The sequence below is a fragment of the Cucurbita pepo genome, chromosome 14 (genome assembly GCF_057944985.1).
Source record: "Cucurbita pepo subsp. pepo isolate OVF chromosome 14, ASM5794498v1, whole genome shotgun sequence".
Taxonomy (NCBI): domain Eukaryota; kingdom Viridiplantae; phylum Streptophyta; class Magnoliopsida; order Cucurbitales; family Cucurbitaceae; genus Cucurbita; species Cucurbita pepo.
In genome coordinates this window covers 11,314,548-11,329,622 of record NC_141811.1, presented here as the reverse complement: position 1 = coordinate 11,329,622, position 15,075 = coordinate 11,314,548, and the positions used below count along the sequence as shown (strand labels likewise).

Sequence of the window (15,075 nt, the reverse complement as noted above, 5' to 3'; positions counted from 1 at the left end):
CTTCTTCAAGTCAAACCCTCCCTCATTTTCTCTTTGGACTTGTTGGCCCATTTGACTCTTTATTATTATTTTTAAAAAAATAGTATCTTTTCTAAATTACCATTTTGCCCTTGCTTTTGTTTTTCTTGCCACTTGTGTGTGTTACATATGATAAGGGACAAAATTGACTTATACGTTTAATATTCTCGAGCAGCTTTGTTTAATAGGTCATTACAATGGTAGTGTCTTCTCTTATAGGATTTTTCTTTTCGGTGGAACTTCAAAATTAAGCGTGTTTTGACTTGTGTTCGTCTGTGTGGATAATCTTCAAGGGAATTTCGGAGGCATCAAGTGCCAAGTCTGAATTTCGAATCCTAAACATGTGTTGTTACAATTTTACCCTTGTCATAATATTAGATGGGGAGGTGACTTAGAATAGTGTGACAATCCAAACGTCAAATTTGTCCATATATCCACTAATTTTTTTACATTTTGTAAGGGTAAAATGGTCAAATGAACACTTTATTTTATTTTATTTTTTTTTTTTGGGTTCGGGTACAAAGACAAAATAATAGGAAAAAAGAAAAAAAAAGTCCGACACACACAAACAACGAAAAAGACAAATGCAATCCCAGAAAAGCCCTTCGTTTCGTCTCGGTTTTCCACATTGACCCTACCCCTACACTTTGGAGGGCTCCCCCGTCATTTTCCAAAATTTTCAGCCCCAAATTCGTCATTTCGCTTATTACTTTTCCGTGGACCCATCCCCTTGACAACCTGGCATCCTACGTGGCAAACAATACCCCTTGTATTCGCTTAATGCCAGGTGTGCACTCCCAACAAATGCATAACCGATACCTAAACCATGTACACCAAAATTCAAACCATTTTTCTTTTTCTTTTTCTTTTTTCTTTTTAACAAATAAATAAAATAAAATAATAATAATAATAATAATAATAATAAGAGTAAAAAATAATATGCAATGTTATATTAATTAATTAAAAGGGTAATTTATAATATTTATTTTTCATGAATAATTTAGTAGAGCTTATATTCCATTGTGCTCAAGTTTAAGGATTGAAGTTATTAAACCTTAAACCCTAAATCATGTACGACAGGATTTAAAATCTTTAATCTCGGGATCGACTATAAACCTTAAACCCTAAACTATGTACATCAGGATTCAAAATCTTTAACCTCGAGGTCGACCGTAAACCTTAATCCCTAAACAATGTACGTCAAGATTCAAAATCTTTAACTTCGGGGTCGATCGTAAACCTTAAACCTTAAACCATGCACATCAGGATTCAAAATCTTTAACTTTGAGGTCGACTGTAAACTGTAAACCCTAAACAATGTACGTCAAGATTCAAAATCTTTAACCACGGGGTCGACCGTAAACCTTAAACCCTAAACCATGTACATCAAGATTCAAACCATGTATGTGAGGATTCAAAATATTAAACCTTAAGGTCGACCGCAAACCTTAAACATTAAACACTAAACCATGTATGTCAAGATTCAAAATCTTTAACCTCGGGGTCGACCGTAAACCTTAAACCCTAAACCATGTACGTTAAGATTCAAAATCTTTTAACCTCGGAGTCGACCATAAACTTTAAACCCTAAACCACGTATATCAGGATTAAAAATCTTTAACCTTAAGGTCGACCGTAAACCTTAATCCCTAAACCATGTACGTCACGATTCAAAATCTTTAACCTCGAGTCGACCGTAAACCTTAAACCTTAAATCATGTACGTCAAGATTCAAAATCTTTAATCTCGGTAAAAAAAAAATTGTAATTAAAATAAAAAGGAAAAAACAAAGTAAAAAACTAACAAGGTTTCTCTCTCCTCTCTCTCTCTCTCTGAGTCTCTGTTCAATTCATTTGTTTATTTCTTTTGTTTTTGCTGTGAGGGAGAGAGAGAGAAGAGAGAGAGAGAGAGAGAGAGAGAGAGAGAAGAGAGAGAGAGAGAGAGGAGAGAGAGAGAGGAGAGAGAGAGAGGAGAGAGAGAGAGAGAGTCCGCCGGAAAAGTAATTTTTGGTGCCATTTTCCCCACTTTGCAGAGCGCACAGGAGTTCGAATCAAATGTGATGGGAAGCGGAGTCTCCAGCCTCTTCTCGTGCCTTAAGCCGGAGACTCGCCCCGCCGCCCTTCCAGCCGACAATTCCGACCTCCTCTTCTCTGCCACCGAGCCTCTCGACGAAACCCTAGGCCATTCCTTCTGTTACGTCCGCTCTTCCAACCGCTTCCTCTCTCCTTCTCATTCCGATCGCTTTCTTTCCCCTTCTCACTCGCTTCGTTTTTCGCCTCCTCACGAACCGCTGCCTCTCGGGACTAGGACTAGAACTGGCCTGCCGGAGACTGCCTTCAAGGCCATCTCTGGCGCTTCTGTCAGTGCTAATAGTTCTATTCCCAGATCTGTTTTTATGGTCGATAGTGTTTACGACGATGCCACTGACACTGCGCTTGGGGCTTGTGGTAGTGGCTGTGGAGTGAGAGGGAGTATTTTGAATGGCTTTGAGAGTACATCTTCTTTTACTGCTCTTCCGCTTCAGCCGGTGCCCAGAGGTGGGACCGAACCTTTGGAGCGAGGTGGGTTCTTTCTCTCTGGTCCAATTGAGCGTGGGGCACTGTCTGGTCCGCTCGATGCGAATGTTGATGGTGGTGGTGGTGGAGGCGCCGGTGGTGGCGGTGGTGGCAGTGGCGGTGCTGGGAGAGTTCATTTCTCCGCTCCGCTGGGTGGGATGTACGTGAAGAAGAAGAGGAAGAAGAGCATTTCGGGGTTTAGGAAGGCGTTTACGAGGAATTTTTCAGATAAGCGGCCGTGGGTGGTGCCGGTGTTGAATTTCGTTGGCCGAAAGGATAGCTCGACGGCGGGAGATGAGCCGGAGGTGAGGAATGAGAGTGATGTTCAATGGGCGCTTGGGAAGGCTGGGGAGGATCGGGTACATGTGGTTGTATCAGAAGAGCAAGGGTGGTTGTTTGTGGGGATTTATGATGGATTCAATGGCCCTGATGCGCCTGAATTCTTGATGGGTAATCTCTACAGAGCTGTCTTCAATGAGCTTCAGGGATTGTTTTGGGAAATTGATGATAATGAGGAGGCAGCTAATTCAAACCCTTCAAACATTGCTGAAGAGAGTACAATCAGTGTGAATGAAACTAATGCTGACCCCTCTTCCAGAGCCTCTAGTCAAAGGATTGAAACTAATGGAAATGAAGCGGAAGTGGAACCACCGGCTACTGATCGAGGATCGGTCAAGAGGGTTACATTTCAATCCGAGGTTGGATCGGAGAACAGGCGGAGGCGGCGGTTATGGGAGTATTTAGCAGAGGACGATACACAGGATGGACTTGATCTTTCGGGGTCGGAGAGATTTGCATTTTCGGTCGACGATGCGCTTAGTGTAAATAGTGCAGGTTCAGTAGCTGGTAGAAGGTGGCTGTTATTGTCCAAGTTAAAACAAGGGTTGTCAAAGCATAAGGAGGGTAATGTTAAGACTTTGTTCCCATGGAAGTACGGTTTGGGAGATAAGGAGAAGGCTGAGGCTGAGAATAGGGTGGAAGAGACATCTTATCGAAGTGGTAAGAGGAGAAAGGAAGGTTTAATTGATCATGAGTTGGTGTTGGGGGCACTGTCACGAGCTCTTGAGATAACTGAATTAGCATATTTGGATATGACAGATAAGTTGCTTGATACCAATCCAGAGCTTGCTTTGATGGGTTCTTGCTTACTGGTTGTGTTAATGAGGGATGAAGATGTGTATGTAATGAATTTGGGTGATAGCCGTGCCATTGTTGCACAGTATGAGCAGCAAAAAGTTGGCCCTAGTGAAGACATGAAGGAGGAGGGCGACAAAGGGACGGGCATGGAGGGTATAATTGAGGAGTCTACAACGAGCGAAGGGAAAATAACTCGAACGAATCAACCTTCGGCTCAGACGACGAGATTGACTGCATTGCAGCTATCCACCGATCATAGCACGAGCATTGAAGAAGTAAGATTGGTTCTTTGTTCTTTGTTAATGTATTCGATGCCCTTATACCTCTTAGTTTCTTTCCTTCTACTCATGCACATACATTCTATGAAGATATATCGCATGTTAGGAAATGGGTAACTCAGAAAACTAGCATTAGAACAGTAATATGGTATTAGATCCTAATATTTTCCAAGTTCCCAAGGCATTGGTTTAATTTCCCCCTCCCCTCTCCTGCCAGTGGATGATGCACCAGAGATCGAATCGGTAAAAGTCGAACAAATAACCATTTGAATTTGAAAAAGAATGTCTAATCTATTGTCTGTCAGCCATTTGAAACGCTAAGCAACCATGCCTTGATTTCTTGTGCTCGATTAATCTGAACAAGTGAGCTTATATTTGATTATCTTCTCAATCACTTTGGCTGATGACACAAGGCTGGAAATGAAACTTCCTTCTCAAATTGTCTTTTTTTGGTCATCTGAAGTGCCTGATGGTCCTGGATGATTAGAGAAGACCTATTTCTTGTGTAAAAGCTTCTTTCAAATTCCTTGTCCTTGTAGCTGAGGTTTCATAGGCTTGTTTGCATTTATTCTTATGGTTTTTGCTGTCTGAATTGTCTTAATTTGGGTTTTGTAGTGAAAAAACTACACACAAAAAGAGTACACTGCCTTGCAGGCATGGTACTTGATGGTTAAGCATTTGCATGTCAAGTTGATTGGTTTTTTCCTTCGCATAACTGTTAGTTGAACATGACTCTCCACAACGGTATGATATTGTCCACTTTGAGCATAAGCTCTCATGGCTTTGCTTTGGGCTTCCCAAAAGGCCTCATGCCAATGGAGAGAGTATTCATTGATTATAAACCCCCTGATCATTCCCTAAATTAGCCGATGTGGGACTTTCATCATCCAACACCTCTCCTCGAACAAAGTACGCTTCCCCTTAATCGAGGCTCGACCCCTTTGGAGTCTTAGTCATTTTTGACTGCCTTCGAGGATGCTTGACTCCTTTTCTTTTGGAGTCCTTTGTTCGATATTTGAGGATTTACCAATCTATTAGCACGATTAAGTTTAGGGCATGGCTCTGATACCATGTTAGTTGAACACGACTCTCCACAATGGTATGACATTGTCCACTTTGAGCATAAGCTTTCATGGCTTTGCTTTGGGCTTCCCCAAAAGGCCTCATGCCAATGGAGAGAGTATTCATCGATTATAAACCCATCATCATTCCCTAAATTAGCCAACGTAGGACTTTCATCATCCAACAATAACAACTTTGATCCTGCCATGCACAGGAAGTAAGAAGAATAAAGAATGAGCACCCGGATGACAAACGGTGCATTGTCAACGATAGAGTGAAGGGTCGTCTAAAGGTTACGAGGGCGTTTGGTGCAGGATTTTTGAAACAGGTTTGTACTTGCTTCACTTGCTCATTTTGGTTTTCTAAAACTTCCTTTGCTGCTTGATTTAATTACACTTCTAATTGAATCAGTCCTCAATCTTCTGAATGTTATTTATTTCTTCTGCATATTATATGTATAAAGCTTCAAGAGCACATGACATAATGAGAGTTACTTTTTCTGTTTCATGTACCATCAATAATATTGTTTACATTGATGCATTTCTCCTCTGGATTCCTTGGGTTTTCTTTTGTGCCTAATAGAGATTATGGTCCATGATTGTAACAACCCAAGCCCGCCACGCTAACAAATATTGTCCTCTTTGAGCTTTCACTTTCGGGCTTCCTCTCAAGATTTTTAAAACACGTCGGCTATGGAGAGGTTTCCACATCCTTATAAAGAATGATTCGTTCTCCTCCCAAGTGATGTGAGATCTCACAATTCACTCCCCTTCGTGGTCCAATGTCCTCGCTGTGGAAACCTCTTCTTAGCATACGCGTTTTAAAAACTTTGAGGAGAAGCCCGTGATGCCCGTAAGGGAAAGCCCAAACGAGCTAGTGGAGCTAGTGTTTCATCCTTTTAGGGGTAAATAGAGAGTTTTGCTTTATTTTTTTGGTGGCTGTTTTATGGTGTATTTGAATAGAAAGAAATAATAGGATTTGGAGTGGGATGGGACGTTCTTTGAGAAAACATTAGGTTTTATAACTCCTCATGGACGATATCCATTAAGACCTTTTGTAATTATTAGATAGGCATTATTCTTTTTGGTTGAGGAGGAGAACAAAGCACCATTTATAAGGGTGTGGAAACCTTCTCCTAGCAGGCGCTTTAAAGCCCGAAAGTGAAAGCCCAAAGAGGACAATATCTGCTAGCGGTGGGCCTGGGTCGTTGCAAATGGTATCAGAGCCAGACACCAGACTCGCTGTTCCCCGAAGGGGGTAGACACGAGGCGGTGTGCTAGTAAGGACGCTGGGTCCCGAAGGGGGGTGGATTTGGTGGCAGTCCCACATTGATTGGAGGAAGGAAAGAGTGCCAGCGAGGACACTGGGTCTCGAAGGGGGGTGGATTGTAATGTCTCACATTGGTTGGGGAGGAGAACAAAACACCATTTATAAGGGTGTGGAAACCTTTCCCTAGCAGACGCGTTTTAAAGCCCAAAAGGGAAAGCCTAAAGAGGACAATATCTGCTAGTGGTGGGTCTGGGTCATTAGATTTTGGGTGGCAATCCATGATGGGATTGGTTCGACCATCTTGACTATAACATGGTTTTTTACCTTTCCTGATTTTGCTCTATTATTTTTAAACATCTTATCCAATTGTATTTAGCTTACAAAGTGGTGCTGCTGTCCATTTTTCTACAGCCAAAATTAAATGATGTCTTACTGGAAATGTTTCGGAATGAGTATATTGGTACGGCGCCATATTTATCATGCTTTCCTTCTCTTCGTCACCATAAACTCTGCCCCACGGATCAATTCATCGTGCTCTCATCTGATGGGTTATATCAATATCTAACCAATGAAGAAGTAGTTTCCTATGTTGAGAACTTCATGGAGAAATTTCCAGATGGAGACCCTGCACAGCACTTGATAGAGGAGCTTCTTTGCCGTGCAGCCAGAAAAGCAGGTAGTTGCTATATCTTATGTTACGCCAAATTTTCGCTTTTGTTTCCGTTAATAACTCGAGTCAAAGCGTAACATATAATTGGTCTTCCCTTGGAGTATTTACCTTCCAAGAATCACTGCTTCAATACACATTCTAGAAAACCGATCGATACTAATCGAACCAGTTATGATTATGAGAAGATTTGTTCTTAATACTTTCAACATATGATGAATTCACAATTTTCTATTGTTGTGGGCTTAAATTATGTCTCTGAAGCTGAGTTTAATTCTGAATTAAATAACACCTTTGCAGCTAGTTTTCGTTTCCTCTGTGTTTGGGAGTTTTGTACTGTGGTTTCTTTTGCATGGTCGATTCTCATTCGGGGTCGGTGTGAATGTTTATGCTTTACAGGAATGGACTTTCATGAATTGTTGGACATCCCACAGGGGGATCGGAGAAAGTATCATGATGATGTTACTGTTATGGTCATTTCACTTGAAGGAAGAATCTGGAAATCCTCAGGAAAATATCTTTGAAAAACTTCTGTAAATCACAGGTGAAGTGAAACGACATTCGCGCATTCGACCCAGATGGCACTCTGTAAGTGGTATGAAATTGCACTGATTGCCTTATGTTCTTTAACATCTCAAGTACCATGCCTGACTGAAGAAACTGAGTGCACACAGACAATATCGACAACAGGGTACCGTTGGATGAACGTTCCTGAACGTGTGCCTTCGTTGGAGGATGAACAACAAGCAATTGTCAAATGGGATTTTTGGTATATGATGCCTTTTACAAAAGGAAAAATCTTAACTTCTCTTTCATTTTCTATTTGTTATCTGTTATTTCCTTCCTCATTTAGACGCCTCTAATAAGGAAGAGAACACATTTTTGCTTAGGGTACAGGCACTTGCCATTCATTTGTGCCTTTTTCTCATTTTAGAGCCAAAAAGAACAAAAAAAAAAAAAAAGAAAGAAAGAAACGTGCTTGTAAATTGGTGGGGGGGTATAATTTTACTTGCTGGAGAACTGAGCAGTCCCTTGTGTATGGTGGATTCCACCACTGCGGATTATAGAGGAAAATTAGATTCTACAAGTTTTTCTCTATTGAAGGCCTGTGTTTCTCTCTGAAATTGTGTGTTTTTAGCAGCAAAATTGGATCAGAAGAACTCTATTATATATACTTTTTGCATTAACTCATACATTGTAGTGATGAAAGATGGCTGCTGGTTAAGCTGTGGTAGCCACAGATGGTACTCTTGAATGTACCCAAGCAACGAAATCCTCCCTCGTGGCTACAAACCAACCAGCCCGATCTTCTCGCAATCGAAACGGAGCAGCTAGCTTCTCGACATGAGAAGCGAATGAATTGGCAAGTCCTTGAGAAAACCTGTGAGTTCCTGCACCGGTTTGAGCTGATAACAATTCAGGTAATGCTTCTTCTCGTTGTACAATTTTTGATAGAGTTATCATCCATTCTTCGAGTGCAGTCTGAGCTGCGCCTACCGATAGAGATCGAACATCTAGGCACCATTCACCTTCGGTTTTGTTGTGTAGGCCTGGGTACAGTCCATATAAACTTCCCAAGTAGAGCAGCTTGTGAGCTCTCTTGGAAAGATTTTGGTTTCGACATATATCAATCAAGCAATTGCAGAAAGGTCGTCGGGCTTCGGAGGCGGTCTCACCGAGAATGGTTCTGAATTCGTCTTTGATAATGTCGAAGGTAATGTCATTTTGTTGCAGTAGATTTACAAAGGCAACTAACTTTGGGTTAGCTTGTTGTAGACAAGTGAATACCTTGCTAATATCTTCATTGTTGTCACACAAGGACACAACAGACAACAAGCAACCACAAAGCCTGTCATCTGGCTTAACTCCTTTTCGTACAGAAATGTCGAAAACTCGAACTAGATCATCGATCCTCCTAGCCTTCCCCAAGCATTGAATCAAACAAGTGCAACACATCACATTAATCCCAACACCCAACTCGAGCATTTCTTCAAACAACTCCATCGATCTTTTTACATTACCTCCGCTACCATGTATATTCAACATCGCCGTATAGCTCCAACTATCCGGTCTAGAATGCTCCGATTTCTTCATCTCTTCAAATAGCTTCTCAGCTTCCTCCTCCAAACCAAGATCTGCACACATATTCAACAATGTATTATACAAAATGAAGTCCATCGGCCACCCTTTCGACCTCATCCGCTCCCACAGCTCCAAAGCATCCCGAGCCCACCTTGCCTTCCCATAAATCTTAACCAGAGCAGTTAACGTCTTCTCATTCGGCGTTATCCCCGATTCAATCATTTCCTCAAACAAGCTTCTTGCAAAACCAGGCCTCCCAGCCTTCCCCATTGCATCCAACAAGGTGTTATACACCACAAGATTAGGCTGCACCTCAATAGACTTCATTTCTTGCAAAACATACATAATCCCATCATAATCCCCTGCCTCTCCAAACATCTTCCCCAACACAGAAAACGTATAAGGATCAGGCTTCCAACCACTAGCCCTCCCTCTCTCATACAAACTAAGAGCCTCCTCAACCTTCCCCAAATTTGCATAAACATCTAAAATAGCAGAGTAAGTAACCTCATCAGGCATCAAACCAGTTCTATACATTCTCTCAAACCACTCCATTGCCTTATCAAACCTACTGCACTTCTTAGCACAAGTGATAATAGTAGAATAAGTAATGTTATCAAGCTCAATTCCAGTGTTAATCATCTCATTAGCTAGTTCTTCAATAAGCTGAAACTGCCTACCATACCTCAAAGACTTCATAGCCACATTGTAGAAGATAGTCTCCATAGGAAACAGATTCTGGGTCTTAATCCAATCGAAGAACAAATGGGTTTTCTGCCATGGCTTCAAGCTATTGAGAATGAGAAGGGCATTTTCTTTAGTGGGTGGATGAGGGATTTCCTTAAGAACCGCCATGAAAGCAGCTTCAGAGGAATCGGATGCATTGAGCTTATGGGCAAAGGTTTTAAGCTCTCGCATCTTGGGGTTATAAGAGTAAGAAGAACGTTTTTGTCTCTGGAGTGACAGAACCGAGCGCTTGGGCTTGGTGGGATTCACCCAAATGGATTTAGAGTTCGATAACAGATGGGATTCGTCGTTGGATGCATTGGAAAGAGTCGATGTGGAGAGGTCTTTGAGCTGCTCCGATAGAGATGGGTTCTTTTTGTCGGTGGATCGAGGGGATTTGGAGGAGGAGGTACAGAGAACTGTTAATCGCTTGGTGAAATTGTTTCGCCGGAGAGGGGAAGTGAAGAACAAGGGCGGCGTTGGTTTGAGTTTGAGTTTGAGTTTGATATCGAGAGAGGAAGAAAGAGGAGCCGCCATGGGAGGGAGCTTAGTTCTTGGAGGAAGAAATATCGCAGATGGGTGATTCCAGTGCCTTATCCCATTCCCCAACACAAATATCAAAGGATCAACGGCAGCGGCCGCCGAGAGTTCGGAGAAATTTGGTCCAAGTTTTCAATATGTTTATAAATCACAAAATTTTAACAATAATTAAAAATGACATTTAATTTTGATAATTATTTTTAGTATTTAATTGTTACAGATTTAAAAATTTAAAGCTTTACCATAAAGATAGAAAAGGAAAAATGGGTGAGGATAAAAATAATCAGTAAACAATCTGCCTTGTAGGCTCTCATAGCATCCTTATCTTAATAAATTTTTACGGGCTTGTCATAGGCTCTAAGAAGTTTAGGCCTAGTTGAGGTATCTTCGGCCTAATACCACACTACGGGCTTGTCATAGGCTCTAAGAAGTTTAGGCCTAGTTGAGGTATCTTCGGCCTAATACCACACACCGTGGTGGCATCTTTCATGAGCTAAACTATTTATGTCATGAGCTGAACTATTTATGTAGTTCCTCATCTCCTCTCACAGTTGGTTCCCAACACATACAACAGTATCTCCTCTATATACTATCTATGTAATCCTTCGTCCACTCTTTGGGCGGTTTGTCCTACACACAATAGTATATTCTCAATCAGTTACCTGTGTAGTCTCTCGTCCCCTCTCAGTCTACTTGTATGCTTTATGATATGATATGTGTATGGTATGACATGATATGTTGGGAGACACGATATGCATATGATATGATACATATGACATGATAAGATGTATGATATGAATGACATGCAATAAAATGTTTCGACATGATACACAACCCTGAAATTATATGAAAAGTTATGTTAATGATATTATATGATATGAAGGAAAACGCCAGAAAAGTTGTCATACATGATAATGAAAAAGAAAAAAATGTTGGGGCCTCATGCATCATTGTGTGTTCATGTATCGGGGGAATCTCCTTTTTCATTTACGATGGTACGGGCATGTACACTGCGAGCCAGGGAAACGATTGTTCTATTTATTATAATGCTGCAACGGTTGCTATTCCTAAATGAGTGTCCGACATCAACAACTACCAGAGAATGCTCGCTCGACAATAAAGGGGCCCAGAAGGTGTGCAAATTGACTGGTGGGTTCATACTCGCACATGTAGACCATGTGTAGAACAGTAAATACACATCCAATTAGCCCATTTAGGATAGCTGCTAAGTAATATAGACTGATATGACAGGTCTCACTCATGATCGTGTGTGTTTGCATCTAACCCTAATAGTGGGGTCACTTACTGAGTATTTCTTAAATACTCAAGTCACGTGCTATTCCTATTTCAGGTAAAGGCAAGACATCCTTGTACGGTTGATGACGATATCGCAATTCAAAACCATGGCACATACATAGAGTAGTTGTACTTATTTTCTTAGACTTCGGTTAGAATATGATGTTTTTAATTTTAACGTTTATTTATTTCATTTAGTATTTCGTTGTGTTGTTTTAAGGATGTTTTCGAACACGTAAGTCTATGCAAGTGTTTTAAGATGAAGTTTATGTTTTATGATAAAGTTTAAACCCTTATTTTCACACAAAATGATTACGTTAGGACGACGGTAGCGACTCTATGTAAGTAGAAATCTAGAATCATTACACTTAACCTCACAAACATGACATGTTTTTATTGATAACAGTAGGTAAACACGAACCACACACAAGATAAACGAACATGAAGAAGAGTATAGTCTAGTGGTTAAGATGATTATCTAAACCTCGGACTTCAAGGTCAAAGGTGGATCACTCCGCACCTCCATGTACTCTTCAAATTTATTGAACTAAAAAGACATTATTAAGTAAAACGAGTTGTTTATTTGTTGGGTTATTGAAGTTGTGTAGTGTATATTAAATAGGACACCGGGTTCCAGCAGGAGTGGTTCGGTTGCATCGGTTAAGCACGACCGAAAGGTTAACTCTTATAGAGACAAAGTTAGCGAAGCTGATGGCAGTGCAAAGACAAGAAGAAGCCTCAGCATCGGTGAGCCCTCGAATCAAGATGCAACATGGAGCTATGGGATTGCCAACAGTTATATTAACAAATCCAAGCACACCTACACATGAAAGTATGGGGAGGGAGCCTCTAGGGCAGAGAGTTGGGGTGGGGCTTGGCGCTGGTACCACTGGCTGAGCACTAACAAGAGAAAAGAAGAGAAGGTTGAGAGCCAATAAGAGAGCAAGAAGGGAGCTCGGTTTCTTTGAAGAACACATTTCTTTAGCTAATGAGAAGGGATGGAGAATAAAGTATGGTCATGGAAGGGTTTTTATAGGGTTTAAGAGGTGGGTGTTTTGGTAATTATCCAAAAGACGAATCGTAATTAATGATTTAACCAATCGATATGAATATGCCATACGTTTGTACGTAGGTAGACTTGAAAATGAGTATAACTAAACGTCATTAATAAGTTTTGTTACAAGTCAAATGTTTGAATAGTCTAACAATGTTTAAATTGTTATATTCTTACAACTATGAGATTAACGTAAATAAAGGTGAAAAAAAATGATAAACGTAAGATTTTAGGTTAAAAACTCATTTCATTTCAATTTTGTTAACGGTTGAAATGGTAAAATAATAATGGTACACAATGTATAACATGATTATAAATCAATTATTGTACTCGTAACAAGTGTTTAAGCTTAATGATAGAAAGCGTATAATGTTAAAAACAAATTTATAGATGTACTCAATATTGGGTCAGTACAGGGTGTATGACCGTTCACCAAAATCGTGTCTACATTTGTAAGGGCTAAAATGCCCCAAAATGTACTATAGGGGATATGACTAGTTGTCAACTTCTTACCTGATAGTTATATGTTGTAAGCCGTTATTGTTGCCTTTTGCTTCCATCACATATAACACCAATTTCAATCTCTCAAATCTTGCTTTTAAAACTTTGTTTCGAAATCTCTCTGCCCGCATGAATATTGTTAACAATATAATATGAAAATTTGACTAATCATAGAACGGAGTCTTAATTAATGTATAGCATAAAAAATAAAAATTTGCAATTTTTTTTTTTTTTTTAAGAACTACCTATCTTCCCGTTGTTAAAATTTGGTTTAATTTATGAAACATTGATAGAAAGCGTATAATATAAAAACTTACCGTATATGATTAGAAAGAAATGTAGAAATACATTATTATTTTTATTAAATTGGAGTAGTTTAGTATGCATGACATGTTTATTTTGCACGAAAAATTTCATCTAAACATTTTGTAACTGATGCTAATACTCAAACGCTCGTAAATTCATTTCAATAAAAGTAAATATCAACGAAATAGTAGAAATGAAATAATCATATGTTCAAAGTAACAAAAACGCTATGAGCTAACCTAAGGGCTACAATTTAAATATAAATGCAACTACCCTAGTTCGGTTCCATGACTTTTATAGCAACAGTGTCATCCGTACAGAGGTGCCTTACATTTACCTGAAAAATAAAAGTAACATGTGGCTTGAATAACCTCATTTTTGGGTTGAGAAATGGAATCACTTGCAATCATGGTAGGACTTTCCGTTCATAAAAGTATCATGACATGACCTTGGGCTCCGTTTTTCAAATTGGGTAGGGTTGGATGTGTAGTACCTCCCTACAGATAACATAAATCCACATAATGACATAATCATACCATAGCGCAACTTATAACCTAACATAATATAACATCGCACATACTAAAAAAATTATAACCATGACGTGTGCCGGAACCACTAAAATTAAAAATATATGCTAAAGTTCAAATTAAATTCGAGAGAACAAAATAATTTTATTTATAGCCTCTTGAGTTGTAATCAAATTGACTCTAATAATTATTGGGTAAAATTAATAACTCTAACCATGAGCATGATTAAGGGTTTGAAAATATTGTGATATTAATTAATATATCTTTTAATATCACAATAAATGAAAGAAAAGTCATAGTATTGTGTAAAAGGAAAAATCGAGTAGTTGGACAACAACGTTTGGTATGCAGATTGAAAAAAAAAATACTTGGATAGATTGTTGGTGATATTTGTTCTTGAAAATTATATTTTCAAGAATTGTGATTGGAATTTTGTTGGACTTGGTTGCACAATTCAATTTTGAACTTGCACGGTATGGTATGAAAAAATGTTTTCTTGTATGGAGATTTGGAAGAAGAAATATATAGGGCATAGCTGTTGGTTTTCGAGTAGTTGGACAACAACATTTGGAATCTAGATTGAAGAAATCTTTGTATCGGCTCTCTTCGTCAATGGTATATGTATATTTTTTTTACTATTGTGTACATTTTTGGTTCCTTGTTGATAACTTGTTCATCTATTTGATCTTGTATGTTGATGGCATGTGAATTGCTTCCACGAAGAGACGAGTGGAGATTGATAAGCGTCAATCCACTGCTGGTTATTTGCTCACAATTACTGGTGGACTTGTTTGTTTGCTTCAATATTGCAATCTATTATTGCATTGTTTACCACCAAAACAGAGTATATGATAGTCACCGTAGCTTTTAAAGGAGTTATTTGGATCTATGGGTTGATTAATCACTTGGGTATTTCTCAAGAACACATAGGAGTGTTTTTTGATAGCTAGGGTGCTATTTGTTTGTCGAAAAACCAAGTCCATCATGCTCGTACTAAACATATTATATCCAATTTCATTTTGTTTGAGAAATTGTTAATGAAAGTGACATTCGTTTA

General features: G+C 39.4%; 2 protein-coding genes across 2 annotated transcripts; one reads left to right on the top strand and one right to left on the bottom strand.

Moving 5' to 3' along the window:
- The first annotated feature begins 1,935 nt into the window (after positions 1 to 1,935).
- Positions 1,936 to 8,084, top strand: LOC111810100 (protein phosphatase 2C 29). The gene is made up of 4 exons (XM_023696673.2): positions 1,936 to 3,985; positions 5,265 to 5,378; positions 6,731 to 6,995; positions 7,386 to 8,084. Exons 1-4 carry the CDS (start codon positions 2,078 to 2,080, stop codon positions 7,508 to 7,510), a joined length of 2,412 nt encoding a protein of 803 aa, XP_023552441.2. The 5' UTR covers positions 1,936 to 2,077; the 3' UTR covers positions 7,511 to 8,084.
- A 48-nt stretch (positions 8,085 to 8,132) lies between these two features.
- Positions 8,133 to 10,499, bottom strand: LOC111810101 (pentatricopeptide repeat-containing protein At5g46580, chloroplastic). Its single transcript, XM_023696674.2, has one exon. The coding sequence runs from the start codon at positions 10,329 to 10,331 to the stop codon at positions 8,208 to 8,210; it is 2,124 nt and encodes a 707-aa protein (XP_023552442.2). The 5' UTR covers positions 10,332 to 10,499; the 3' UTR covers positions 8,133 to 8,207.
- Between the last annotated feature and the right edge of the window lie 4,576 nt (positions 10,500 to 15,075).